The sequence below is a fragment of the Adiantum capillus-veneris genome, chromosome 21, assembly GCF_014529385.1.
Source record: "Adiantum capillus-veneris isolate H3 chromosome 21, ASM1452938v2, whole genome shotgun sequence".
Taxonomy (NCBI): Eukaryota; Viridiplantae; Streptophyta; class Polypodiopsida; order Polypodiales; family Pteridaceae; genus Adiantum; species Adiantum capillus-veneris.
Genome location: NC_140951.1, coordinates 38,013,153 through 38,039,438, shown reverse-complemented (window position 1 = coordinate 38,039,438; position 26,286 = coordinate 38,013,153). Strand labels below are relative to the sequence as shown.

The following is a 26,286-nucleotide window of genomic DNA, read 5'->3' as shown; positions in this document are numbered from 1 at the left end:
CAATGCAAGGTAGCTCAAAATTTCTGAGGGTCATTCCGAGGGACAATCCAAGGGAAAATTAGTTTGCTCTTTCTTTGTTAAGAAGTTGGCTTCTCCTTTTGGCTCTTTTGATCAAGTAGTTGGCTTCTCGTCCAGATCAGAACTCTTGATATTCCGGCATAGTAAAATTAGCCATCACACTGAGACCGCACTAATCTTTCGCGGGTGTCTTGATGCACTAAAATTACATACCCAGGCAATCTCATCCAATTAGGAATATACAGTGGTTGGCACATCACAATGCAACACAAATGCTCACATATGCATGTTACAAGACATAGAAACATAAAGTCGCCGATAAAAACACTCCTCCTGCATAACCTAACAAGGCCCGGGTCGGGAGATATTCAACGACTCCCTCATCACTCCTCCCGCATAACCTAAAAAGGTCCAGGCCGGGAGATATAGAGGCCTTTTACGACCAAACGCCCCCCAGACCGCAGGATGCGTCGTTTGGAGGTGCTAAGAGTAACCACTGCTCAGACTTCTTTATACTCCTCCCGCATAACCATTCAGGTCCGGGCCGGGAGTAACAACAACAATATTTTTCAACCATACAACCAAACACTCCCTAGACATCCCGTCTACGTCGTTCGAAGGTTTTCTAACATACAACGAAATGCTCCCCAGACATCCTGTTTGCGTCATTCGGAGGTTCAAACAATACCAAAACAACATTTCTCACTACTCCACCCGGGAGTAAAATCACCAATCATTGAAACCAGTATTAAAACCAAAATTAAACATTTCAAATCGGCACCAAGACAAGTTCAAAATAGATACTATCCATTTCAAACAAATTTGCAAACAATACTTTCTCAAACAATGTTTAAAAGTATCTAGCTATAAAAAACAACTAGAGAATTCATTCAAAGTTTTGTTCGAACAACCGAACTTTGAGGACGACTGGCTTGTCCTTCTACATCACAGTGATGGTTCAGTTCCAAACCTGAAGAGTCGCATCATTCTTGTCGTGCTAAGGCATGCCCAAGAGAACGTCGCAATTGCCCAACTTTATAATGTGGAAATCAGCTTTTCCATGATAATCTTGGATAGTCATTGGAAGAGCACCAATGAGCGGTATCACTTTCTCAGTTTGCCCCATGGCTAGCTCAGCTTCAATTTCTCCACCCTTTGCATCATAATCAAAGTGCATTTGCTTCAAGAATTCTCTATGGATGAAGTTCTTTGTAGCTCCAAGGTCAAAGAAAATAAGGGCTTTGAAGCCATTGACTTTGCGATATGCTCGGCACAATTTATTTGTACTCTCAAGGCGTATCCCATAGATATCAGGAACTAGTCCAATAGCAAGTCTAGCTCTCTTAGCTCGAGGTTGAGTTGGGGTTCTGTCGGCGGTTGGTGGGGGCGCCAGCTTCGCTGATCTATTACTGCCATGGGGACAACTAGAATGGTTATGCCCTGTTTGAAAGCATCCAAAGCATCGGCCTGCTTGTAGTATGGTGTCTCGTTGTTGAGGCGTCAAATGAGGCCTTTGCGGTTGATTTTCACAAGACTCGAGAATTTGTTCGTTGTTGTCGAGAGTTGTGGTTAGTGGCCGAAGGTTCTTCCGTGGTACACTCTAGCTTTCCCTTCATCAGTTTGTAGCCGATCACAGCGTGGTCCATAAGCTCTTGCATGGTGGAGACTTGCTTGGAGAGAGAATATTCCTACAATGGTGATGGTAGTCCAACCGTGTATCGCTCACATTGGGCCTCCAAGGGAACGAATTTAAAGGACACCGGAAGGTACACATCGAGAAACCTTTGGTTATAGTCATTCATGGTTTCGGTGGCAAGCATTTTCAAGTTGCCCCACTCTGCCAAAATCTGGACTTCAAACATAGAAGTTATGTAACTGCGTGCAAAAACTGTCTTGAAAGCTTGCCAAGTCCTTGCAGCATGCGGTTGTGTCGCGATTGAACTCCACCATTGCGTAGCATTATCTTTAAGAAATCCCGCTACTCGAGAAATCTTGGATTCTTTTGTATAGTTCCCCAGAGCATAGATGTTGTCAAATTGCTGTAGGAACTGCAATGCTTTCTTGTGATCTTTCACCCTGGAAAAAGTGAAAAATTTGATTATCTTGCCGCCATCTTTGAAATCTTTGGGTTGGTTAGCCGCATATCCCAAGTATGGATAATAAGGGTATCCATATGGGCTCCATCCATTGTAGCCTGGTGGCAGTGGTGGTGGTGGAGGTGGGGGCAAAGGCGGTTGCACTGGATCAAGGTCATGGATCAAGGTCAGATGGTTGCACCATATTCCTAAAAACTCCCCCGATCGAAACATACGGCTGAGAAGGTTGCCGGTTGGAAGCTCTCGTACTTTCTAATGCCGGCAAAGGAGGTACCACCTAGGGCATCAGAGGAGATAACATGTAGTTCAAAAATTATTGAAAACTTTGCAGCATCGAAAGATTTTCCTGAGGATGCCACGAAAGAATGTCGTGAAGCATATCCCGAGTATGGATAATAAGGGTATCCATATGGGCTCCATCTATTGTAGCCTGGTGGCGGTGGTGGTGGTGAAGGTGGGGGCAATGGCGGTGGCAAAGGCGGTTGCACTGGATCAGGGTCAGATGGCTGCACCATATTCCTGAAAACTCCCCTGATCGGAACAGACAGCTGAGAAGGTACCTTCTCGTGCCGACAGAGGAGATACCACCTGGGCATCAAAGGGAGTAACATGTAGTTCAAAAATTGTTGAATCTTTGCAGCATCGAAAGATTCTGCTGAGGATGCCACGAAAGAATGTCGTGAAGCTCGTTGAGCAGAAACTACAAATATTCTGCTGAATCCATGAATTCCATGTCTTGGGTTCTTTATGGCTTATGCCCTGTAAGACAGAGCGATGAAGACCGGAGCACGCCCAATGCGCGATGAAGTAAGGGTGGGAGTGACTAATAAGTCCGGGGTCGGGACCCAAAGATACTTCAAGTAAAATTCCAGTAGCTTTGTCTGCTCTTTTGTAGGACCAGTATGCTTTCAGAAAAGCACACGCCTGATGCTCTGATACCACTGTCACAAGACGGGCACCACGTGCCAATAGAAAAGAACATACTGAACAGACTTTAAGCACTTCAATAACAATTGAACTGAAATAGAGAGAGAGCACACGCGATACGGAGTGGCGGAATTCCACCCCAAAGAGTATTGACCCCAAACCTTGGCGCCCCTTTCAGTACTTCTTTATATTGCATCATCAAAGTACAAGTCGGTACTCCATTCTCTGCACCTTCGTCTAGAAGCATGCCCGAGAATGAGCCCATGTATGGCCTCATATTTAAAGGCCCTAGGCCCAAAAGCAGTTTACATAAAAAACCTTCAAACTCAAAAGCATCCGGTCCCAAAAGCTGCCATAGTGATTTACGGAAATCCGTACAACTGCCATGTCAGCAGCCCAAATCGCAAAAATCCGTACAAGCTGCCATGTCAACAGATCAGCGCAATTTTCGGGTTGTCCGTACAGTTGTCATGTCAGCATGTCAACGTAAAATGAGGGATTTCGTACGGCTCTGCCACATCAGCAGGCCAACGTAAGATCCTTATATTGCTTTTGCTTCTTTTGTTGCTTTTGCTTCTTCTAGGGTTTAAGCCCCTCGATTGGTAGCTCCGTTCTTTAATGACTTGACACGTCAGCAGTTTGTGACAACCTCATGGGCCCTGCACTTCGTTTTGAGATGGCTTCAGTCAGCAGGATGATTGTGATACGAGAGTGCTGCAAGAGAGGAGCAGAGATAGAGTGTGTCACAAGACGGGCACCATGTGCCAATAGAAAAGAACAGACTGAACAGACTTTTAGCACTTCAATAACAATTGAACTGAAATAGAGAGAGAGCACACGCAACATGGAGTGGCAAAATTCCACCCCAGAGAGTATTGGCCCCAAACCTTGGCGCCCCTTTCGGTATTTCTTTATATTGCATCAACACTGTACAAGCCGAAACTCTAGACTCTGCACCTTCTCCAGGAAGCATGCCAAAGAATGAGCCCTTAGCACATATTAAAGGCCCTTGGCTTGAAAAGCAGTTACAATGAAAAGACTTCAGAACTCAAAAGCTTCTGGTCCAAAAGCAATGCCAAAAAGCTGCCAAGGCGTTTTGCAAAATTCCGTACAACTGCCACGTCAATAGTCAACACAAAACGCGGAAATCCATACAGTGTGCTACATCAGTGTAATTTTTGGAAATCTGCCACGTCATCAGTTCCACGTTGTGTGTGTGTGTGTGAGGGTCCAGCTTTATTCTAATTCTTTATGTCACTTGGGGCCCCATCAACGGGGTCCCCATAAGTTAGTAGGACTTCTTCTTCTTAGGGTTTAGGCCCCTCAGCTAGGATCTGCAAGTTGGCTCCATTCTTCAAGGCTTTGACACGTCAGCAGTTTGTGACAGAGTGTTGTTGGGAGCTCATTTACATCCTGACACTTTGGTTCATCTGAAAAGCCCAATGCTTCTGCATCTTGAAGGCTTGACTCGTCTTTCCAACGGAGACTATATGTGACATCTGGGTGGAATCCATACACTGGAGGGACAGTTTGAGAGTCTCCAAGCAGCTCCAACCACATGCGAGAGTGCCGCGAGGCCTTCCTGCAACTTTGGCAATCGGGGCCCTCCTTCACTATGGTTCATGGAGCGCCTAGATGGCAATACCATCCACGAATGTGGTTGTTTCCTTCTCCCATCTCTTGATTTAGCCGTCATTGCACATATCTTACTTTCTCATTGGGAGAGTCTCCCTACATCTTGATGTAGCCCTCTCTAGTAGGGGCAAGTTATAGCCCATTGCACAGTTTTATTAACTGATGGAAGGATTTATCTCTTTGGGGGGGGGGGGGGGGGGGAGAGGAAAGCCTCCTTGCGATCCTCATCCCGACTTACGCAAATGCACACCAATCTGCAAAATACGGTTAGAAAATGACCCTTCTTCCTTAAGGCCTCTCCTATCCTTTTTCAACTGATCAAGGTACTACGGCATAAACAAGCCTTGAGCTTACCTTGAAAGTCCACCCAACTATAAGACAGTAGTTTGCCATCCGTGGCATTCTCAAGATGTTCCGCCAATTGTGCCTCTTGCCAGGCTTATACCAATTAATGGCATCACCCGATAGATGCATGTGACAGCAGTCAAAACTTTACTATTATTTGTTTTCTTGTTAGTAGCAAAATAAGCGTTAAATTGATGCAACCAAGAATAAATTATCAATGCATCCATCCTACCATGGTACTTACAGAAGCCAACTTTTTAGTGACTACATTGTTGGGAGTCATCATCTCTACCTTGTCTACGTGATGACTTGCCAACCTCCTTGAGTGGATCGCTCTTCGAGAAGAACACGTGCAGGACCAAGTCTTGCATGCATTTGTCTCGAAGCACCTCGAGTCTAGCTCCATAGTTGTCCTCTTCTCTTCAATCGCTGTGCGTTGAGCTTCGCATTCTCTCTCTAGAGCCATGTGTTCTCTTTCCACAACGGTCTGCTGAGGGTCCTTTCCCTTTTGTATTCGGCTTGCTAAGCATACTTTTCCCTTTCCACTACAACTCACTGAGCTTCCTTTCCCGTTTCGACTTCAGCTCGCTGAGCTTCCCTTTCCCTTTCGGCTGCAAATCGCTTCTTTTGACTTCATCTCGTTGAGCTTCCCTTTCCCTTTCGGCTGCGGCTCGTTGAGCCTCTTGTTGTAGCATCATCTCCATCATGGACTTTATCAAATCCTCCATAGAATTTGGTGCAATCCGTGATGTAGATGGAGACAAGGAGGACCGGAAATGGTCCTCCCGATGTAAGGATTTCTTCTCCAATTCCATTCTCATCACCATCACGCAAAGTATCCATTCCGCCTCGGGTGATGACCATGCACTGAGCACTCGGGTACTGGGGTACTTGGGGTACTCCGTGTTCTTAGTACTTGTTACTACTTGCAATCTACGTTGAAGAAGGCTTTTCTCTTACCCCAAGCTCAACTTCTTCCTACGAGTGCATCCCTTAGCTTCCTTGCGCTCACACCAAGGTTTCTTTTTCCCACCTCACGTTGATTAGCGTGCCGAATGTGCAAGGTCCACTCTCAATAAGTGGAAAAGAGGAACAAGGGGAGACTAGACAAGCCCTTCTTTTTTGGGTTATCTACTACTCTTCAAAAACACAGATTAGAGCGATCGACAAGTCCAAGTGCTCTTGAGTTACGTGCAATCTCAAACAAGAAAAAAAAATAAGTGGTTCTTTTATGGCTTAATGGCCCTTCAGACAAGCGATCAAGACGGGAGCGTGCTCGATGCGCGAGGGACTAAGGGTGGGAGTGGCGGCAAGGACACAAAGATTCTTTGAGAAAATAAATATGAGAGGTTCATTAGGTTCTTTTCTTGAGTAATGATACCGAACACTGCCAAAGAGCTCTGATGCCAATGTTATGTGTAGTGGAAGTGATTAATGGTGATTGCTCACAATGTGTGCTCAGTGCGAACTCAAGGTTCCTTGTACTTCATGAGAGAGATGTGCAATAGACTAGAGAGAGAAGAGAGAATGATAGAGAAAGAAGAAGACTTACAGAGGGAGGGGAAGGGGGGGGGGGGGGGGGGGGGGGGGGGGGGGGCAACACACATATTAAAGAATTCAATTCACCCTGTAAAAGTGCAAGACAAAATATTCACTAATTAGGCATTCACGTGATATGAAAAGTCTTCACTGTCAGCAAAACTTTAATAGCTAACAGCCTTTCTGTAAGTGTCTCTTTCAAATAATTGTGTTGCATATTCATTCTGATCTTTATTGCCATTCTTCAATACCATCAGGCCTGCCTCCTTCAGATAATTTTTCTCAAGCAACTTTCTATTTCATATTAATTTTGCATAAATCTGACCTAGGACGCTGGATTGTCAACAAAATTCAACTTACCCAGGTGAAATCTTGAGAGGAATTCCCATTCACCATATGCTCTAATTGCTGAGAAGAAAACCGGGAATTTGAATTATACTTTAACTCTTCTGGAAAAGATGGCTCTGCATGATTAAAACTCTGCAAAAGAAAATAACCCTTCAAACAGCATCAATAAATGAATCAGAGACAAGGTAGAATTGGGAAGCAAAAAGCACCTGTTTCCAAGCTTCAAGACTACCACAGTCAACCAAAGAAGCACCTATTCCATCTGGATCCCTCAAAGTTTGTATGGAGCTTGGAGGCTCTATGCTGTGTAGTACAGGATGTACTGTTCGCCTCTGTGAAACTAATCTCTGAAAAGCAAATGCATCACACGTTTCCTCACCATCCCAAGCAGGCGTCTCAGGATTCTGCATGAGCTTGCTTTCAGTACCAGAAATGTCTGCACCTTGAGCAGCAACTGCAGCGTCAAATGAGTCTAAAGATTGGATTGGCTGCAAAGCTTGCAATGATGCCAGCCCTGACGTCAAGTGGCCTGCCTGAGAGACTTCATTTAAAAACTCCCCCACGCTTATGTTTGTCAGGGTATCAGCCCAATCTATGTCAGATGGTAATAATGGGACCGCACCAGGTGAATCCTAGAATATAACAGAAATTCCATTGATGTTACACAGTTGCTTTTGCCAAACCGAGAACCACTAGCCATTAAAATGGTCGAAGTTATTCTTATCAAAATTGGCACATTTGCGGACAATTAAAACCATCCTCTCCCATCTCATTTCCCAATTCTATATACCAGCTACTTGAGATTAGAGGATATGTAATTTACCTGGACAGCCCAAATCCGTTGAATAAAACTGTCATTACTGCCTTCGTAGAGCCAAGAACAAGATCCCAAATTATCTCCACTTTCCTGCACTTTGTGAACGCCAGCATCTGCAATAGCTTTTCCGCCATTTACAGAGCAATCTACTGAGCCTTGACCAAAGGCATTGATATTAGTTCTTACATCCATAGGAACAAGAGCATCCACGCGGTTGACACAAGAAATGCTTTTCTCTGGAGAGACGGAAACAGCTTGATGCAGATGAGCAACCGCCACTGTTGACAAAGAAGACAATTGCTTATCTCGTGACTCAAGGGGCTCAGGAAAAGGCTGCTCATTGTGCACAGCCTCATTAGCCTGAGAATGGATGTCTGAACCTCTTAAAATGCCACTATTTTCACAACAAGGTAAACATGGAAGGGCGTAGGATGACGGTCGTATGGGACCATTGGTTGTAGCACTAGTTTGCAACCCACCCTCTGCTCTGAGGCAATCTTCCAATGGAGACTGTAGAATGCAGGAAGAAAACCAACCATACCTGACGACGAAGTAAAAAAAAACAAGAATAAGCCAGTTTGTCAAAAGGCTGATAGCATACGTGTTTCCTTAGAATCAAGATAAAATAGCATACCTTAAGCGAAACACAGAAGGGTTGCCCAAACAAGAAAACACGTCTCCCGCACTGACGTTAGCGTCATGAAGGCTCCAGCTCTTACAACTCGAAATGTTTTCCGATTGTGCATTGAAAGGAAAAAGGTAAAATTCACCCATAGCTGCAGAACTCCGACCCCATTTCTGAATCAGGTGACGAACAACTGAAGAAATAGGCTTCCGTGGCTTTAAGGTCAACTGCAAAAAAGGATTCAGACCATCCTGTACAAAAACCAAAGATAGGTAATCATCAATGACTAGATCCTGAAACCTATGACTAAAGCAATCACGACGCACTAAGCATGAAAACCCAAAAAATTGCCTGTTCCATGAATTTGCGGGTGGTTTCATCGACAGGATACAGCTGCAGTCTCAACTTTCCGTCCTCCAGTCTACCCTCCATAGCATCCACTACAAGTTTTGAACAGATTGCATTAGTTCCTGACATAAGGGAGTGTTTTAAGAGTTCAAAAAAAAATTCCGTAGCCTCACCTTGTGCACTTACAAGTGAAACAGATTCCCGACTCACTTGCTGAGAACTTAACTTTGACTCTTTCACATTTGCTTCTACTTGCCCAAGTTGCTGAAAGGCTTCCCGCTCAACTTGCTCTGCAGCTTCTGCAACAAGGCTTACACCTGCTGATGCAGCTTTTTCCCACCTTTTAATCGCAGCGGCTGAGACACAACTATCTGTTAGACAACATAGCCAGTAAAGCAAAAATCTAAGGATCGTGGTATAACATGGGTCAAAGCAGGGCAAGAGAGATGAAAAAATGCATAATGAAAGATAAACGACATGTAACACAGGAGATAATTGCAGCTAAAAAGAGAATCAATCTGCCCAGAAGTCAGGTATTCATGTTAGTGGCAAAAAGAAGTCTTTGTTGAGAAGTATGGAAGTACCAGATCCCTTCTTGCGCCTTTTCGATGCTTGAGATGGCTCTTGCCTTTTGTAATTTCTGTTCTTCCCTGTTATCAGTTTTGAGTTACCCGAATCATCAGTTACAAATGCTTTTGCAGCCTCCTGAGCACTTGTGGTTGACTTTTTTGCGACTGGCGTGACTACCACAGAAACTGCTCGTGAAGGCCTTTTCTGTTTGTCTGCTTTCACTCTATCCTTAAGAAGTTGATGTTCCTACAAGAAAAAATTGACCTTAAATAGCCACATTGTTTATATTTAATGACACTGGTCATGCACTAAGATGATACACACCAGCGCAGTAACAAAAGTTTTAAATCGTCTTGGCTTCAGGTGCAATTTTGATGAAGCACAGCTTTGTTTCTCCAATAGTGACCACCTGAATATGTACACTCCACTATATTATACAAGCACAAGAGTGGACCTGATATGAAAACCTAAAACTCCAAAAAATCAAAGAACTCGTTTATCTCTGCCCATTCTTTTTTTTTTCTTGGTGTGTGTGTGTGTGTGTGTGTGTGTGTGTGTTGGGGGGGGGGGGAGAGCACGAAATCAGATCATATTCCACACACACACACACAATTTCATTTTTTTTGTAAATCTTGGATTAATTTACAGATGGGAAACCTCAACGTGAGGAAAACCCATCAGAAAGATCAGATACAAGGAAGAACACAGGGGTACTCCAAAACGGAAGGCGCTAAAAGCACACATAATAGAGCTGTAGGATGTCCGGGGAGATGTCCCTAACATTAAGGGCAAAATGTAAGGATTGCCGAAGTGAAATCCAAAACAAAGGAAAGGGATCCGCATCATGCTGATGGAACAGGCGAGAATTGCGCTGGCGCCATAAAGACCATAGCAACCAAAACCTAACCCAGGTGAACAAGACTACAAAATGTTGAAGGGAATCCGAGAGAATTCCGAAGACCCAAAAGCGTTTTTCGAAAACTGCCGAGGGAAACTGGAGACCCATACAAGTGGATAAGCGGTCCAGGAAGGCCCTGGCAATGCGGCAATCTCAAAGTAGGTGGCTGATAGTCTCGTCAGAGGCTCAACATTGGACACAACCAGAAGAGCTGATGTGACGCGCATTAAGGAGAGTGCCAACAGGGAGCACTCCCAGCAAGCAGTGCCATAGAAATAGATGTTCCTTTTAGAGACAAATGACTCTTCCAAATTGTAGTAAGAGCGTTGCTCCACCATTGATCCAATTTGTGCAAAAAACATAATGCATTAGTGGTCAGCCAGTCAAGACCGAGGTAGGAGAGAAGCATAAACTAAACGGGCAGAAATGTCAACGAAAGGGGCAGGAAATCAGCCAACATGCGCTCAAGCTCGCCCCGAAACCGGCCATAATGCACGCCCAAACCAAAGTGTACAACTGCCTGGGGAAAACAAATCAAATTGCCACACATGTCAACCACATCATCCACCGTGCGTTGCCACAACATGAAAGGAAGTAAGCCTAGAGTGGCGACTGATCTACCAAAGTCTGAGCAAAAGCCCGACTCCAATGAAGACTTTCCAGGTGTAACAGACTTGGACACCCCAAGTCTAGATTTTGTCGCGACACAAAAGAGTTTCACTGCAAAACACCTCACAATTCAAGAGTCGACACAGCCCGGCGTAGTTCCGTGCCAAGAGAGATTGGCCCCAAAGACTAGCGACCCTTTTGGTATTTCTTTTTTGTATCAATCTTTGAGCAAAGTACAACTCCCACGGGTGCTCGCACTCACACTCTACGTCCAAATGCTCTGAGAAATGAGACCCAAAAGCATGTAAACTTAAAAGCAACTTGACTCAAAGCTACAATAAAAGCAGTCAGCGCCAAAAAGTGGAATTTCCATACGCTGCCACGTCAGCAAGGTCAGCGCAAAAGCGGACATCCGTACAACGCCACGTCAGCGCGTTTTACTGTGTCCCTACAAGCGTCTGTATAGTGCCACGTCAGTGCGTTTTACGAGTCCGTATTGCTTGCATGCCACGTCATCAACCTGCCACGTCACCACTTTGTGACATACCCCCCTCTTGAAAGAATTGCAATCGCCCTCGATTATGCCTGCAAAACAGACAAAGGCCATAAACCATTTCAGCAGACACTGACTCTAAGTACCAACGCACTAGACACGACACATCTAGCACTTGTACGAAGTCTTAAGTATCGACGCACTAAACACGACACATCTAGCACTTGTATGAAGATGACAGTCACATCACTGTACTTGAAATCACAGGACAAATTAATCAGAAAAAAATTCATTCCAAATCTTAGACGATGACTGCCAACAACGTATTTAGTAACCGCATCTAGATCCATCTCGGACCTCACTGATGCCGGATTAACTAATCCTTATTGTGATCATGTCTATAGAGATTTATGAGACCGAAATGCTGCAGCCATTTCTTGTTTCAGTCTCTGCACTCAAACAAGTCACATGAGAGAGTACAAATCATTCATATTCAATTTCGGGAATTCCGTTTCATAAAGTCATTTAGAAGAATACAGTCAGCCCAGCAATATCACTGAAACCCAAAGGGGACATCAGTGACTCTATTCAATCAAGGTAATCTATGACAAAGAAGCGGAGTGACTCCCCTCTTGTGCAATCCCTCTACACTAGATTTAACCTTGCTGATCTACAAGATCTATCGGAGTAGACGTAGCTAAACCGAATGCTTCAAGGTAAAGTTTCAAAATCTGAGGAGTATCTGCTAGGTTCTCCCCCTCCATCCACTTCGCATCTAGTGTCGGATAGTTCTTGAATTTAACCAAGAACCGCCAAATCACTTTACCTTTCATCTTTCTTTCCTTGTGTGCCAAAATATGTTCAGGAACGATATCTCCTCGCTCTCTTCCACTTTGGGTTGCTCATCAAGCTCCCCATCAACTGGCACCTCACCTTTAAAAGGTTTCAAGAGACTCACATGGAATGCATTGTGAATCTTCCAAGTATCTTGCAGCTTGAGTCGAAAGGATACATCATTTATCTTTTCTTTAATCTGGAAAGGGCCATAATACCTTATCAGCCCGAATCTCTCTAGATTCCTCCTCATGGCATCATCCGATAGACCCTCAAGCAAAATTGCCGTGTTCGTGCAAGAATGCAATTTGAATGCACAAGCTCAGCATACGTCCTGACCACCTCAGCATACGTCCTGACCACCTCAGCATCTCGCAGTTATTGCCCTCATAGCTAACTTTTAATTACAAAAAAAACTATGTCCTCGGCTCTGCAAGCAGCAAGCTGCGTCGGCTCTACCCATCCCCTCCTATCCGTCTTACTTGCCTGCATTGCGCCCCCCCCCCCCCCCCCCCCCCCAAAACACAGACCTTGCTGACTCGCCGCCATGCGCTCCCTCTCCCTTTCCATTTTCCTTCCAAAGTAAACCCTTCGCTTTTCCACTTCAAATTAATCCCACGATTTTTGGAATTTCTAGGATTGGGTACCCCACACCTCATGCTAAGCTTTGGAAAAAGCCGCTCCTTTTCCATTCGTTTCCTTAGGCGTGCCTTCTCAAAACGTAAGAGCATCCAATCGTCTTCCTTTAGTTTCAAATCTCATCGATGTCAATCTGCTGCCTTCTTATGTCGTTCTTGAGACTTCTCAAAGCCTCGCGAACCACCCTCGTGTACTGATCAGCTTCAAAAATCTTGTCTTTAGTGCTGAGAAAGGGTGGAACCTTCTTATCACGTGACACATCCAACCGTATGTGTCCGTGGACAAGCTACAGCACGACAAGGGTTCAGTCAGTCCAATCAGTCTAGATTTAGAAGTGTTTTGACACTTTTGTGAGTCTGTTCACAAACCATGCATGCCCAGGCACTTAGTGTATATGCATATCCTCTGGTTGCACACAACATGATCATAAGCATTCCCATCAAAATCCATCAGAATCCACCAGAATCCTTCAGGGGAATTTTCCAGTGCATTTAACCTATTTTCCCTATTTTTGACATTTTTCACTTATTAATTTAAGTGACTTTTGTTGGAAAGTAGGTAGGGCAAATTGAGTGAGTTTGTATATAAGCAAACCTTGGCTAGCACTAATTGGTAGAAGAGCAAGGAGAACACAGGCCACAAGTAGCAGGTTCCCCCTCTCTCTCTCAGCAAGACTCCCCCCTTGGTGGCGTTTTCCCTCCAAGCAAGACACCCCAGCCTCTAGCGTTTTCATCAGCATCGCCATAGTCCTCCCTTGGCTGGCGTTTTTCAGCAGATGCTCATCGCCATCAGCACCCCCACATTAGCGTTTTCAGCAGGGCTCCATCGCCGCAAGTTTCCCCCCTTTGCTGGCGTTTTTCAGCAGCCCATGATCACCCACATCCCCGGCATTTTCAGCAGTGCATAGCATCAGATTTTAAGTGTTTGGACAGCCCAAAACAGCGGTTTTCAGCCAGCAGGAATCAGCCCCAAACCAGCGTTTTGGTTTTCAGCAGATTTCAGACATTGGCGGTTTTGGACAGCAGATAAAAGTGCATCAGTTTCAGCCCTAGAGCGGTCTCGTCATCCCCGTCGTCGACATCGACCTAGCCTAGACTTGCATCAGTCACATGCATCCACTTTGTACCAGTTTGTGCAATCAATAGTAGACCGCTCTCGCCAACGAGAGTGGGGCCTTTGGAGGAGGGTTTTACAACGTCTCTGGTGTTGTATTTCTCTTCTCTCTCTATCTCTCAGTCTCATACACTTTCACACACAGTGTCCATTCACTTTGTTTGTGTCCATTGCACTCTCTCCCTTCCATAAGAACAAAAGGAACCTTGAGCACAGTTCGGAGCGCTCATCTTGAGCAAAGTTCAAACATTCATTCCGCTACACCTAACACTTCTGAGCACCTTCAACTATCACAAATGGCGCCTTCCCCGTTGAAGAGTGAACCGTGTTATTGCAGGCAAATTCCACCAAAGGCAAAAAAAAAATATTATTGAGTCTTTTGATCAGAGATGTAAGACTTCAATAAATTCAGAACAATTGAATTTGCGATCTCAGATTGCCCATCTGTCTGCGGGTGAAATGATGATGAGAACTCCAACCGCATGCCAATGTTCTCCCAAATAGCCCTCCAAAACAAACTCGTGAATCAGGGATCTCTGTCAGAAAATACTCCTCAAGCATGCCATGTAATCGAAATATCTGTGCAAAGAACAGTCTCGCTAAATGGTCCAGCTTGACTGTTTTCTTCATTGGAATGAAGTTAGCTTGCTTGCTACATCTATCAATGACAGTCCAAATGCCATCGTGCCCACTCTAGGTCTTCGGGAGATCAAAGATGAAATCCATTGCAATACTTTCCCAGGGGCGGGTGGGAATGGGAATGAAATCCTTGTGCCTTATGCCTGTCAAAACTTGACCTTATACAAAACAACTGCGAACAAAGTCGTCCACATCCTTCTTGAGTCTCAGCCAAAAGAAATAACGCTCCACCCCCTTCAAGGGGGTGTCCATGCCGCGGTGACCTGTAAATGGTGGACAGTGGCACTTTGTCAAAACCTTTTCCCTCAACATCAACATTGTTTTCTTCATCAAGTAGCCATCCTACATGGAATATCGTAGCACCATCTCCCCATTCTGTATTTGTAACAAACTTGGACACTCCAAGTCAAGATTCTACCACGACACAACAGAGATTCACTTCAAAACAGCTCACAAAGATGACACGGCCCGGCGTAGTTCCGTGTCCAGAAAATATTGGCCCCAAACTGGCTCCCCTTTCGATATTTCTTTTTATATTAATATGTGTTCAAAGTACAAGAGAGTCGGTAGGTGCTCACTCTCAGACTCTACGTCCAGATGCTCTAAGAAGTAAGGCCCAACCAACTTATTTATTGATACAAGGGCAAAAGCAGAGCCCCAAAAATATTTTGAAATTAAAAGCTTCTGAACTCCAAAAGCTTCTCAAAATTAAAGCATAATGCCCAAAAGCTGGCCAGTGTAATTTCCAGAATTCCATACGGCCTGTCAGAGCAAAAAGCGGAGCGTCCGTACTGTTGTCCGTACAGCCTGCCACATCAACATGTCAGCGCGTTTTGCATCCAATTTTCCGTTGGTTGCTACATCAATCTGTCGGCACATTTCAGGCAGCAGGGTGTGAGTGTATGTCTGGGGGACAGCCACGTCACCAGTTTGTGACATACCCCCCTCTTGAAAGAATTGTAATCGCCCTTGATTACGCCTGCAAAACAGATAGAGGCCATAAACTCTCCTAGTAGACACTGACTATTAGTACCGACGCACTAGACACAAGACATGTACCAATCGACAGTCACATCACCGGACATCACATGACATCACTTGACATCACACGACATCACATACAAATTCATTCCAAAGCTCAGACCATGATTAATCGGCAACATATTTAGTAATCGCATGTAGATCCGGTTGGGACCTCACAGATGCCCGATTAACTAATCCATATTGCAATCATGTCTATAGAGATTTATGAGACCGAAATGCTACAGTCATTTTGTCTTTCAATTCCTGCACTCAAACAAGTCAAGTACAAATCAATCAGTTTCATTTTCGGGAACTCCAGTTCATAAAGTCATACAGCAGAATATTGTCAGTCCAGCAGTATCCTTGAAACCCAAAGGGACATCCGTGACTCTATATCAAAATCGGGAACATCTGTTGACAAAGGAGCGGAGTGACTCCCCTATTGTGCAAGCCCGCTGCATTAGATTCACCCATGCTGAAATCAGGGTTCTATCGAAGTAGACTATGCTAAACCGAATGCTTCAAGGTAAAGTTCCAAAATTTGAGGAGTCTGCTAAGTCATCCTCCTCCATCCACTTCGCATCCAATGCAGGATAGTTCTGAAATTTAACCAAGAACCGCCTAATCACTTTACCTTTAATCTTTCTATCTTTATGTGCCAATATCTGTTCTGGAACGAGTATCTCCTCGCTTTACTTCACTTCGGGTTGCTCATCTGGCTCCCCATCGTCGGGCACATCCCCCTTAAAAGGCTTCAAGAGACTCACATGAAAAGCATTGTGAATTCTCCAAGTATCGGGCACCTTCAGCCTAAAGGAGACATCATTTATCTTTTCTTTTATCTGGAAAGGTCATAGTATCTCATGCTAAGCTTTGGAAAAAACCGCTCCTTTCCCTTTTTCTTTCTTAGGCGTGCCTTCTCAAAACGTAAGAGCACCCAATCGTCTTCCTTTAATTTCAAATCGCGACGGTGTCGATCTGCTGCCTTCTTGTGTCTTTCCTGAGATTTTGTTAAAGCCTCCTGGACCTTGGCAAAAGCCGTGATTAAGTCCCTCGTGTATTGGTCGGCTTCAAAAATCTTATTTTTCGTGCTAAGGAAGGGTAGAACCTTCCTAGCACCTTCAATAATCTCAAATGGCGCCTTCCTCGTCGAAGAGTGGATCGTGTTCTTGTAAGCAAATTCCACCAAGGGCAAAAAAAGAAATTCCCATTGAGTCTTCCGATCAGAAAATCATGTCTTCAATAAATCCAGTATGACTGAATTTGCAATCTCAGATTGCCAATCTGTCTGGACTCTACGGGTGGAAAGATGACGAAAATTGCAACCGTGTGACAATGTTCTCCCAAATTAGCCTTCCAAAACAAACTCGTGAATCGGGGATCTCTGTCAGAGACTATTGTCTCAGGCATGCCATGTAATCTAAATATCTGGAGAATGAACAGTCTCGCTAAATGGTCCGGCTTGACTGTTTTCTTCACTAAAATGAAATGAGCTTGCTTGCTAAATCCGTCAATAACAGTCCAGATACCATCGTGCCCACTCTGTGCCTTCGGGAGATCAAAAATGAAATCCATAGCAATACTTTCCCAAGGGCGAGTGAGAATGAGCAAAGGCTGTAACAATCCATGTGCTTTATGCCTGTCGAACTTGACCTTCTGGCATACCAAGCAATTGCGTACAAAATCGTCCACGTCCTTCTTGAGTCTCGGCCAAAAGAAGTAACGCTCCACATCAAGGTGGTGTCAATGCCGCGGTGACCCGTAAAAGGTGGACAATGGCATATAGTTAGAACCTTTTCCCTCAACGGCTATGTAACGCACAACATCCTTCTTCATCAAGTAGCCATCCCGTACGGAATATCCCGCTACTACCTCCCCATTCTGTATTCATGTGAATACATCCGAAAAATTTGGATCTGTGGCGTACTGATCGACCATGTCCTCAAAGCTTCTATATGACGAATAGCGGAAATAGCCAAGACTAACGGCTTACGGGACAAAGCATCTGCCACCAAGTTCTTCTGTCCCTGTACATGGACAATCTAGAAGTGAAACTGTGACAAGATGTTAGCCCACCGCGTCTGCTTTTCCGAAAGCTGCTTCTATGACAAGAAGTAGCGTAAACTCTGATGATCAATGAAGACCGTAAAATCGGCTCCTAGTAGGTAATGTCACCATTGAGTAAGAGCAAGGATGATCGTCAAAAGTTCTCTCTCATAAATCTGTGCTGTCAATTCCGGCCTTGAAAACAATCGGCTCTCATAGGCAATGACATGGCCTTCTTGCATTAAGACCGCACCCAGACTACGACCACAAGCATCACAATATACTTTGAATGAATTTTGCAAATCCGGCAAAGTCAAAACTGATCCCGTAGTCAATTTCCTTTCAATGTCTAAAAGACAGTCACCTTTGTGGGTCCCCACGAGAAAGGGACTCCTTTCTGTGTCAGAATGTGCAAAGGGGAAGCTACCTCTACAAACTTTCTAATGAACCGCCAATAGTAAGAACATAAGCCCAAGAAGCTTCTAACTTCATGAACATTCTTCAAATCGGGCCAATCACGTATAGTGTCAATCTTGGCCGGGTCCATCTGTACTCCTGCTGCTGAGACGATGTGTCCCAAAAAGTGCATCTTCGGTAAGAAAAATTCACTCTTCTTGGCATCGATTACTAACTTGTGATCTCGCAATTCCTGAAAGACCTGTAGCAGATGCTGCCTATGTTCTGCCTCATCCTTGGAGAAGACTATAATGTCATCAAAGAAAGTGCCAACAAAAGACCTGTACTCTCTGAAAATCATATCCAGCATTCGGTTGAAAGTCGCTGGAGCACTAGTAAGGCCAAAAGGCATCACCAAAATTCATATAAACCGAAGCTCGTCCTAAAAGTTGTCTTGTAGACATCTCCTGGCGCGATTCGGATGTGATGCTATCTGCTTTTAAAATCGATCCTGCTGAAACAAGAGGATCTCTATAGTCGGTCAAGAATATCATCGATCCTCGAAATCGGAAATCTGTTCTGATGGTGATTTTATTGAGAGCTCTTTAATCAATGCACATTCTCCAAGATCTATCTTTCTTTAAACCAACAACGGAGAGCAGTATGGTGAAGTACTCGGCTGGAGAAGACCCTTTTCCAAAAGGTCTTTCACTTGGTTCATAATCTCTTCATTCTCGGCTCGGCTCACACGGTAAGGTGGCCGGTTCAGTGGTGTGCTTCCAGGTATCAGATCAATAGTATGATCCTTAGGACGAGATGGTGGCAACTCGCCTAGCAAGCCCTCAGAGAAACAATCAGCATGTGTGGAGAAAATCTTGGCGTTCTTTTTCGAGGTCAAAACATATTAGACCTTCAACCATCATTCAATTCTCTCCAAAAAATCGAGTAAAGAAACTAAATTTCATCAACTACAATCTCTTTGCCCTTCATTTGTCAAAGTCGCTTTCTCAGCCCGATAGTCAACCACGGCGTTGTTATTGTGGTAACAAGGGATTTCGAGGAGGACGCCACAACCTTCCTAAGGGAATTAGGTAGAAGTCCTCGTGCCCTAAATACCCCTGACATTGCAAACGAAGTTTGCCAATGATCAATGTAATGGCAACATCCCGTCCGGGTGCCGCTAGAACTGCCTCCGCCTGTGGCCTCAGCTTGTTGGGCGTAATTCCAAGTTGAGCCGCCAATTCAAGAAGTTGGCCTTGGCTCCTACATCAAAGAAAATGATTGCTTCCCGATCTTTCACTTTGCCCTAAGTGCTTTCATTCATCTGATTTGGTTCAAGCCTCACGCAATGTGGTGCCAGTTCTATTTTCATCTGCCTTTTCTGCCACGTTCCTCTGCTACTCTAGAACTCTCTGGCCTGTCTTCAGTCTGTGCTTGTTGTGCCTTTCTGGGACACTTTGCGGAGGTGTGTCCAAATCCCCGCAACCAAAACACTTCCCCTTGTTGAGATGGATAGCCCTTTCTCTAAGAGTCAATCGAGACGTGTATCTTTCTTTTCTTTGTCCTAAGAACTCTTTCTCTTTCTACTTTCATTGTGAGAGGTCTGTTGGGTTCTCTGAGTCAAGATCTCATCAGTGGGATAAGTCAAATTTCTCGAATGTATCGCAAAACCCCGTTTCGCATGACCCATCAATTCTTAAATAGAATTCGACTTTTGTTCCGGCAGTAGTCTCGGATCTCTGTAGGGAGTCCGCAGCAAAACCGCTCAATCTGTTCCTTATAAGAGACCTTCTTAAATGAAGAGGTTGGTAGAAAAGAGTTCCCAAAACTCACGCAATAAGCGTCCAAAGAATCTCCCTTGGTCATTCGAAGATGACTCCAAGCGGTTCGTATATCTCGTTCGTACTCCCAAGTTAGCCAAGAAGAAATAAAAAGCCTTTTGAATTTCAACCATTTAATTGGAGCTTCCTTCCTCAAAAGAAAAGTGGACCACCATGTTCGAGCCTTTCCTTTGAAGAAAGGTGCAGCCCTCCTAATCTTGGAGTGCTCTGAGTAGTGCCCTCCAAAGAAGGCTATATGAAACTACTAAATGAAGTGCCCTCCAGAGAAGGAGAGAAGGCTATGTCAAAATGCTAAATGAAGTGCCCTCCAGAGAAGGCTATGTCAAACTGCTAAATGAAGGCCAAAGTCCTCGGAGCATCTCGGAACCCAAAAAAGGATTCAAATTTAATCGACTCTCCACCTTCTTTAGATTCTTTTGTTTTCTTGCTCTTATTTTCGCGGAAGTCATATTGGTTGGCTCTGTAGAAGTGCTTCTTTTCAAGAGTGCTTGTCCACGTCTTTCTGCGAGTACAAGTTTAGCTTTTCTACACTCGTTTGTCTTTTCGGCACTCGTTTGACTGCGAGTGTGGCGTGTGGCCATTGCTTCTCCTCTCACTTTTCTACACTCGTTTGTCTTTTACACGCCATCTCGCAGTCCTCCCTACCTGAGAGGAGAAGCAATGGCCACACGCCATCTCGAGTAAATCTTATCAATCGGGTAATTCTTCAGGTGTTTCGCCAATCTCGGGTCGTTGGTGTACTTAATCAATCTGTTCACACATATGCCAATCTGTAGTTGACGTTTGTACTCCTTTCTCGCAAACTTATCCCAAAAAGATTTGCCCAAACCTTCATTCTTTTCTTCAGTTCCCGCGCCAAATTTTTCAACTTTTCTTTGCCTTCCCACTGAGAGGTGTCATCTCTGTCAGATTCTTCACGAGAACCCATGTGTAATCTCGGATTCTTTATGGTTTTATGCCCTGTAAGACAGAGCGATGAAGATGAGAGTGTGCCCAATGTGCGTGGTATAAAGGGTGGGAGTGACTAATAAGTCCAAGGTCGGGACACGAAGATTCTTTCCCAAAATCTATGTGCGCTGCAAAAAGGATCGGATACTCCGTAGAAGAAGAATCTTTCTGTGCTCTGATACCACTGTAACAAACTTGGACACCCCAAGCTACCACAACACAACAGACATTCACTTCAAAACAGTTTACAAAGATGACACGGCCCGACGTAGTTCCGTGCCCAGAGGTATTGGCCCCAAAGACTGGCGCCCCTTTCGGTATTTCTTTTTATATTAATCTGTGTTCAAGAACAAGAGAGTCAAGGGGTGCTCACTCTTAGACACTGCGTCCAGATGCTCTGAGAAGTGAGGCCCAACCAACTTATTTATTGTTACAAGGGATGCCCAAAAGCAGAGCCCCAGAAATCTTTTATAATTAAAAGCTTCTTAACTCCAAAAGCTTCTCAAAATTAAAGCATAATGCCCAACCATCGTAATTTTCAGAATTCCATACGGCCTGTCAGCGCAAAAAGCGGAGCGTCCGTATTACTGTTCGTACAACCTGCCACGTGAGCATGTCAATGCGTTTTGCGACAGATTTTCCGTTGACTACCACGTCAGCCTGTCGACGCATTTCAGGTAGCAGGGTGTGTGAGTGTATGTCCAAGGGCCAACCACGTCACCAGTTTGGATAGTATCCGAGTAAAACCACCGATAAAATCTGAATCGATGGCGTACTGGTCAACCATATCCTAGAAGCTTCTATGATGGATCACGGAAATAGCCAAGACGAGGGGCTTCCGAGACAATGCATCTGCCACTAAGTTTTTATGTCTCGAAGTGAAATTGTGACTAGATGTTAGCCCACCGCATCTCCTTTTCCGAAAGTTGCTTCTGTGACAAGAAGTAGCGTAGACTTTGATGATCAATAAAGACCGTGAAATCGGCTCCAAGTAGATAATGTCGCCACTGAGTAAGAGCGTGGATCACTGTCAATAGCTCTTTCTCATAAATCTGTGCTACCAATTATGGCCTTGAAAACATTCTGCTTTCATAAGCAATCACATGGCCTTCTTGCATCAAGACCGCTCCCAGACTACGACCACAAGCATCACAATAAACTTCGAATGCCTTTTGCAAGTCTGGCAAAGCCAACATTGGTCCAGTAGTCAATTTTTCCTCAAGTGTCTGAAAGGCGGTCACCTCTGTCGGTCCCCACGAGAAAGGGACTCCTTGTTGGGTCAATAAGTGCAAAGGCGAAGCTACCTCTGCAAACTTCCGAATGAACCGCCGGTAGTAAGAACACAAGCCCAAAAAGCATCTAACTTCATGAACATTCTTCAAACAAGGACTAAGTACTTTGCACTGTACAATCTACTGTAAGCTGCAACAGTCAGCGAGGTCCGATAGACCACACGGACCACCACCAAATGGTGTCCTGTCAGTAGGTAGGGTAATCCAAGATGAAGGGAAAGCCACACTCAACAGTCTCCGTTGTGAAGGGCCTCTGAGAAGAGGTGTGGTCAGACCAAGATGTCTGCACCATAATCATCTTGTAGAAGTAGGGAAGCCAGACTGAGCAGTCTATGCTGTGAAGATCCTCTGAGAAGAGGAAAGGCCAGACCAATCTGTCTGGGCCATCTTGCCTGTATCTCCTGCCTCCAATCCTCCTGTGTTAACCAAACAGAATCCGCACCAACAACGCCACCAAACCGCAACTCGATGTGGCTCTCAATGTGAATGAGCTGGGAGTGGCCTATTGCCCAGGTCGAGGGATAAGTCTGTTGTAAGGTTACCGAGGTGGGTGTAAGCAACTCTAAAGGTAGGAATCGAAATGATCAAGAGTGTAGAAGAGCAACTACACTACCATCCAAGCCAAGCTCCGGGTGACTCCGAATGTAGTCGCGGGATGCTTGATCTCCCACATCTCGCGGGTAAACTCTCCAAGAGAGTCCAAAGCACTGAAGTCCCACTCCAGTCTGTAGATCCAAGCAATGAACCTGTCCAAGAAGAGATCTAAGATCCTCTCCCAAAGTCCATGTAGATTCTCTTGTGTAAGCAAGTGATCTGACGTGTCGAGGTCAAGTGGTAAGTGTCTGTTCAGCCAAGATGGTGGTGTCGCCCCTAGGAATGTCGGAATCCCATATGCCATGAGCATGGTCATATCTCGTGTGAACTCCTCTAATGAGTGCATAGGTGTGTCCATAGCAAACCACAAGTCACCACCCCCTCTGGAGTGCGTAACCGCCGAAAAATGGCTCGAATGAATGGATCTCCCAAGGATCCTACGTTGTAGATGATCAAGCCCATGTCAAAGATATCGTGTACTGCAACAGTCACTGAGAGGCTGCACGGACCACCATCGGATGGTGTCCTGGAAGGAGGTAACTTTGTCCTCTATGAAAAACACAAGCCAAGAGGTTTCTGTCCACCCAAAAACGCAACTGCGAGGTGATGAAGATGCTGCTGTCCAGCGATTTTCAGGGTGCTCGTACGCTCTCGGCAGGGTCCGGAGTGGTGCAGAGGGTGTAGGGAGGGTGGTGAATCCCTGTCACTGCCCCTGATGGGCTGTAAACAGAGAAAACAGCAGTGGTATATGCTGAAATCTGATGTGTATGAAGAAGAAAACTGACCGGCCCAGGCAGCGGATGCCTAGCCAGGTAGCTAGGGTAAGGTCCAGTAAGATCTGGGATTGGCAAGCTGAGCGCTGCCCCTCCATGCTGAAAACGTTGATGCTCCAAAAACGCAAGTAGAGGGAGGGGTGTTCCGGCGACAAAAGTGCCCAACAGAGGTAGCGCTGGCAGCTAGAAGCAAAAACGCAAGTAGTTGATGCAAAAAACGCAGGTGGAGGGAGGTCCTCTGCATTGAAAACGCTCCAATTGCATCACGTGCCTGGCTCATGCAAAAACCCTGGCAGATCAGCAAAAAACGCTGGCTGATTCTTCTTGGGAGGAGTACCTGATGCTTGTGAAGCGCCTTGGATCATGAAGAGCCTAAAGCTGCTGATACCATGTGAGAGTGCACATATACGGTAGAGAGAGAGAGAGAGAGAGAGAGAGAGAGAGAGAGAGAGAGAGAGAGAGAGAGAGAGCACAAACACAAGATATGGTGAAGAGGGGGCGATCAACCCCCCATGACTACCATGAGCAGAAGACCCAATACACAATGACCAAATGATGGAAGTGGGTACCCCCTTGGCCCCATAAATAGGTGCCCAAGGGAAGGTAAGGCAAAGCTTGGAAAAATCCCCACAATCCAACAAGAAAATAAATGAAATATGAGGGCACCCGGACAAGGTGGGCGGCCGGCCCAGAAGTGGGCAGCCGGACAATGCAATCTAAATGCATATGCAAAGGGTGGCTAGCCCGGAGGCACACTAGCCGTACATGCATGCCCTAGACCTGTGAAGCAGCAAAGTGGTGTAAGTCTAACACCAATGTTCGCTCCAAAGAAGTCTGTGATCCGTCTTTGAGACTAGCTAGCCTCTCCTCTCATCAGGCTCTCTCTGTGTCTACACAACTCGAGCAAAAACAGTCCCAAACATTTCTGGTCCTCATACCCCATGACTCTAGAGAGTGGTCCAAAGCCCTCTCTGAACAGGCAGTGAAAGCGGCCTCATATCTCCTAGTAAACTGGGTAGTGACATGTGTAATGCAACGACATAAGGGACATGTCCTTGCCTCTGTTGGTACTCCGCTGTATCTACCAGTCTCGGCCCGAAGCTAGTGTGAAGATGTGTGTATCTGGCCAATAGCACATCGTATTCCATGAGATAAGTGGGTGTCCATGTATCTGGGCCTCGTCACAAAACCATCCTCGGTAAGCTAGAGAAGATGCTCTCTATAGAAATCCATCTTCGTGCCCACTAGTGTGCCGGCTGTATCCAAGTTCTCCTAGTATCTAGCTAAGTTAGGTCTTGGCGAATGAGCCTGATGATTTCAGACTGTGTAAGAGTCAGAGAGGGTGCATCCACCAATGAGTACTGGAAGGGGGGCAATCTGTCCATGTTGAACCAATAATGTCATCTTCCCATACCAGCATGTTGTATCTCCCTGCATAGCTAACTTTCGAGAGGACTCAAATGCTAGGCAAGCATATCTATCTCTCGGGAGGCCCCATGAGTGGTGTATAAAGGAGACTGATCTGGTGAGTGCCTCAACCACTAGTGGGGAGGCAGCTAGCTCTGCTCGAATAATGTCATATGGTACTGAAACCTTGGCTCTAATAAGCCCGCGAGATCAAAAAGACCACAGGCTTCTCCATGCCTCCCATCCATGAGAGAGAGAGAGAGAGAGAGAGAGAGAGAGAGAGAGAGAGAGAGAGAGAGAGAGAGAGAGAGAGAGAAATGAAATGAAATGAAATGTTATATTAACGTCTGCAAAAGGCCAAAGTGACCTATGAGACCAGAAAGTTACAAGGTGGTGGATCTGATACAAAGTCAGAGGAACAAAATAACAACATAACAAAACAAAACAAAGATATATACTATGGGATCCTAGACTGGTCGATGTGAGCTAAACAAAAATGGGCGGCTTGCTGGGATAGCTGAATCACAGGAGATCTAGCATCGGTCGTTGGCGGATCTCATCAATCTCCTCCATGGTTAGTAGTTTGACCGGGCGTCGTGCATGCCTGGCCAGAGTGCTCCGAATCTTCTGAAGTAGCCTCTGTCCATGTTGTGTAGTCCTCCGCAATCGTGGACACCTGGACTTCCCGAGCTCAATCGCTCGGTTGATCAATGTGCCTCTGGTGTGAGATGAGAGGGAGCTCTGCTGTGGGAGTGGCTCCTGCGGCTATCCCGTGTCTGCTCTGAAGAAGTCTGTGATCCGTCTTTGAGACTGGCTAGCCTCGCCACTCACCAGGCTATCTCTGTGTGTGTGCAGCTCGAGCAAGAACAAACCCAGGCATCTCTGATCCTCATATCCCATGACTCTTGAGAGTGGTCCAAAACCCTCTCTGAACAAGCAATGGAAGCGGCCTCGTATCTCGTAAAGTAGACGGGGCAGCAGCATGTGTAGTGCAACTCTGTCTCAAGCTCCATGTCACACAAGGGGCAAGTCCTGGCCTCAGCTGGTACTCCGCTGTATCTCCCAGTCTCAATCCGCAGCTAGTGAGAAGATGTGCGTAACTGGCCAATAGCACATCGTATCCCATGAGACAAGTGGGTGTCCATGTATCTGGGTCTCGTCACAAAACCATCCTCCGTAAGCTGGAGAAGATGGTCTCCGTAGAAAGCCATCTTCGTGCCCAATTCCTGTGCTGCCTATATCCATGTCCTCCTGGTGTCTAGCTGGGTCAGGTCTTGGCGGATGAGCCTGGTGATCTCGGACTGTGTGAGAGTAAGAGATGGTGCATCCAGTGAGTACTGGAATGGTGGCAGCCTGTCTATGCTGAATCCATGCGCCTGAAACCATGATGCCATCTCCCCATACCAACATGTTGTATCTCCTTGCATGGCTAACTGTCGAGAGGACTCAGTGCAATGCGAGCATATCTGTCTC

General features: G+C 45.5%; 1 protein-coding gene across 10 annotated transcripts in view; it reads right to left on the bottom strand.

The window, feature by feature from the left end:
• The window catches only part of LOC147430800 (TSL-kinase interacting protein 1-like), a 98,758-nt gene that overhangs the window by 24,275 nt on the left and 48,197 nt on the right, over positions 1-26,286 (bottom strand). For 9 of the 10 annotated variants that reach the window (XM_086493354.1, XM_086493362.1, XM_086493358.1 and 6 more), the window contains 8 exons: positions 9,593-9,677; positions 9,283-9,514; positions 8,872-9,069; positions 8,702-8,790; positions 8,360-8,601; positions 7,732-8,266; positions 7,118-7,540; positions 6,921-7,040 (listed from right to left, as the gene is read on the bottom strand). In XM_086493354.1, the coding sequence (XP_086349480.1) occupies positions 6,921-7,040; positions 7,118-7,540; positions 7,732-8,266; positions 8,360-8,601; positions 8,702-8,790; positions 8,872-9,069; positions 9,283-9,514; positions 9,593-9,677 (1,924 nt within the window). The remainder of the gene's footprint in view (positions 1-6,920; positions 7,041-7,117; positions 7,541-7,731; positions 8,267-8,359; positions 8,602-8,701; positions 8,791-8,871; positions 9,070-9,282; positions 9,515-9,592; positions 9,678-26,286) is intronic. The other variant, XM_086493356.1, reaches the window with a different exon arrangement.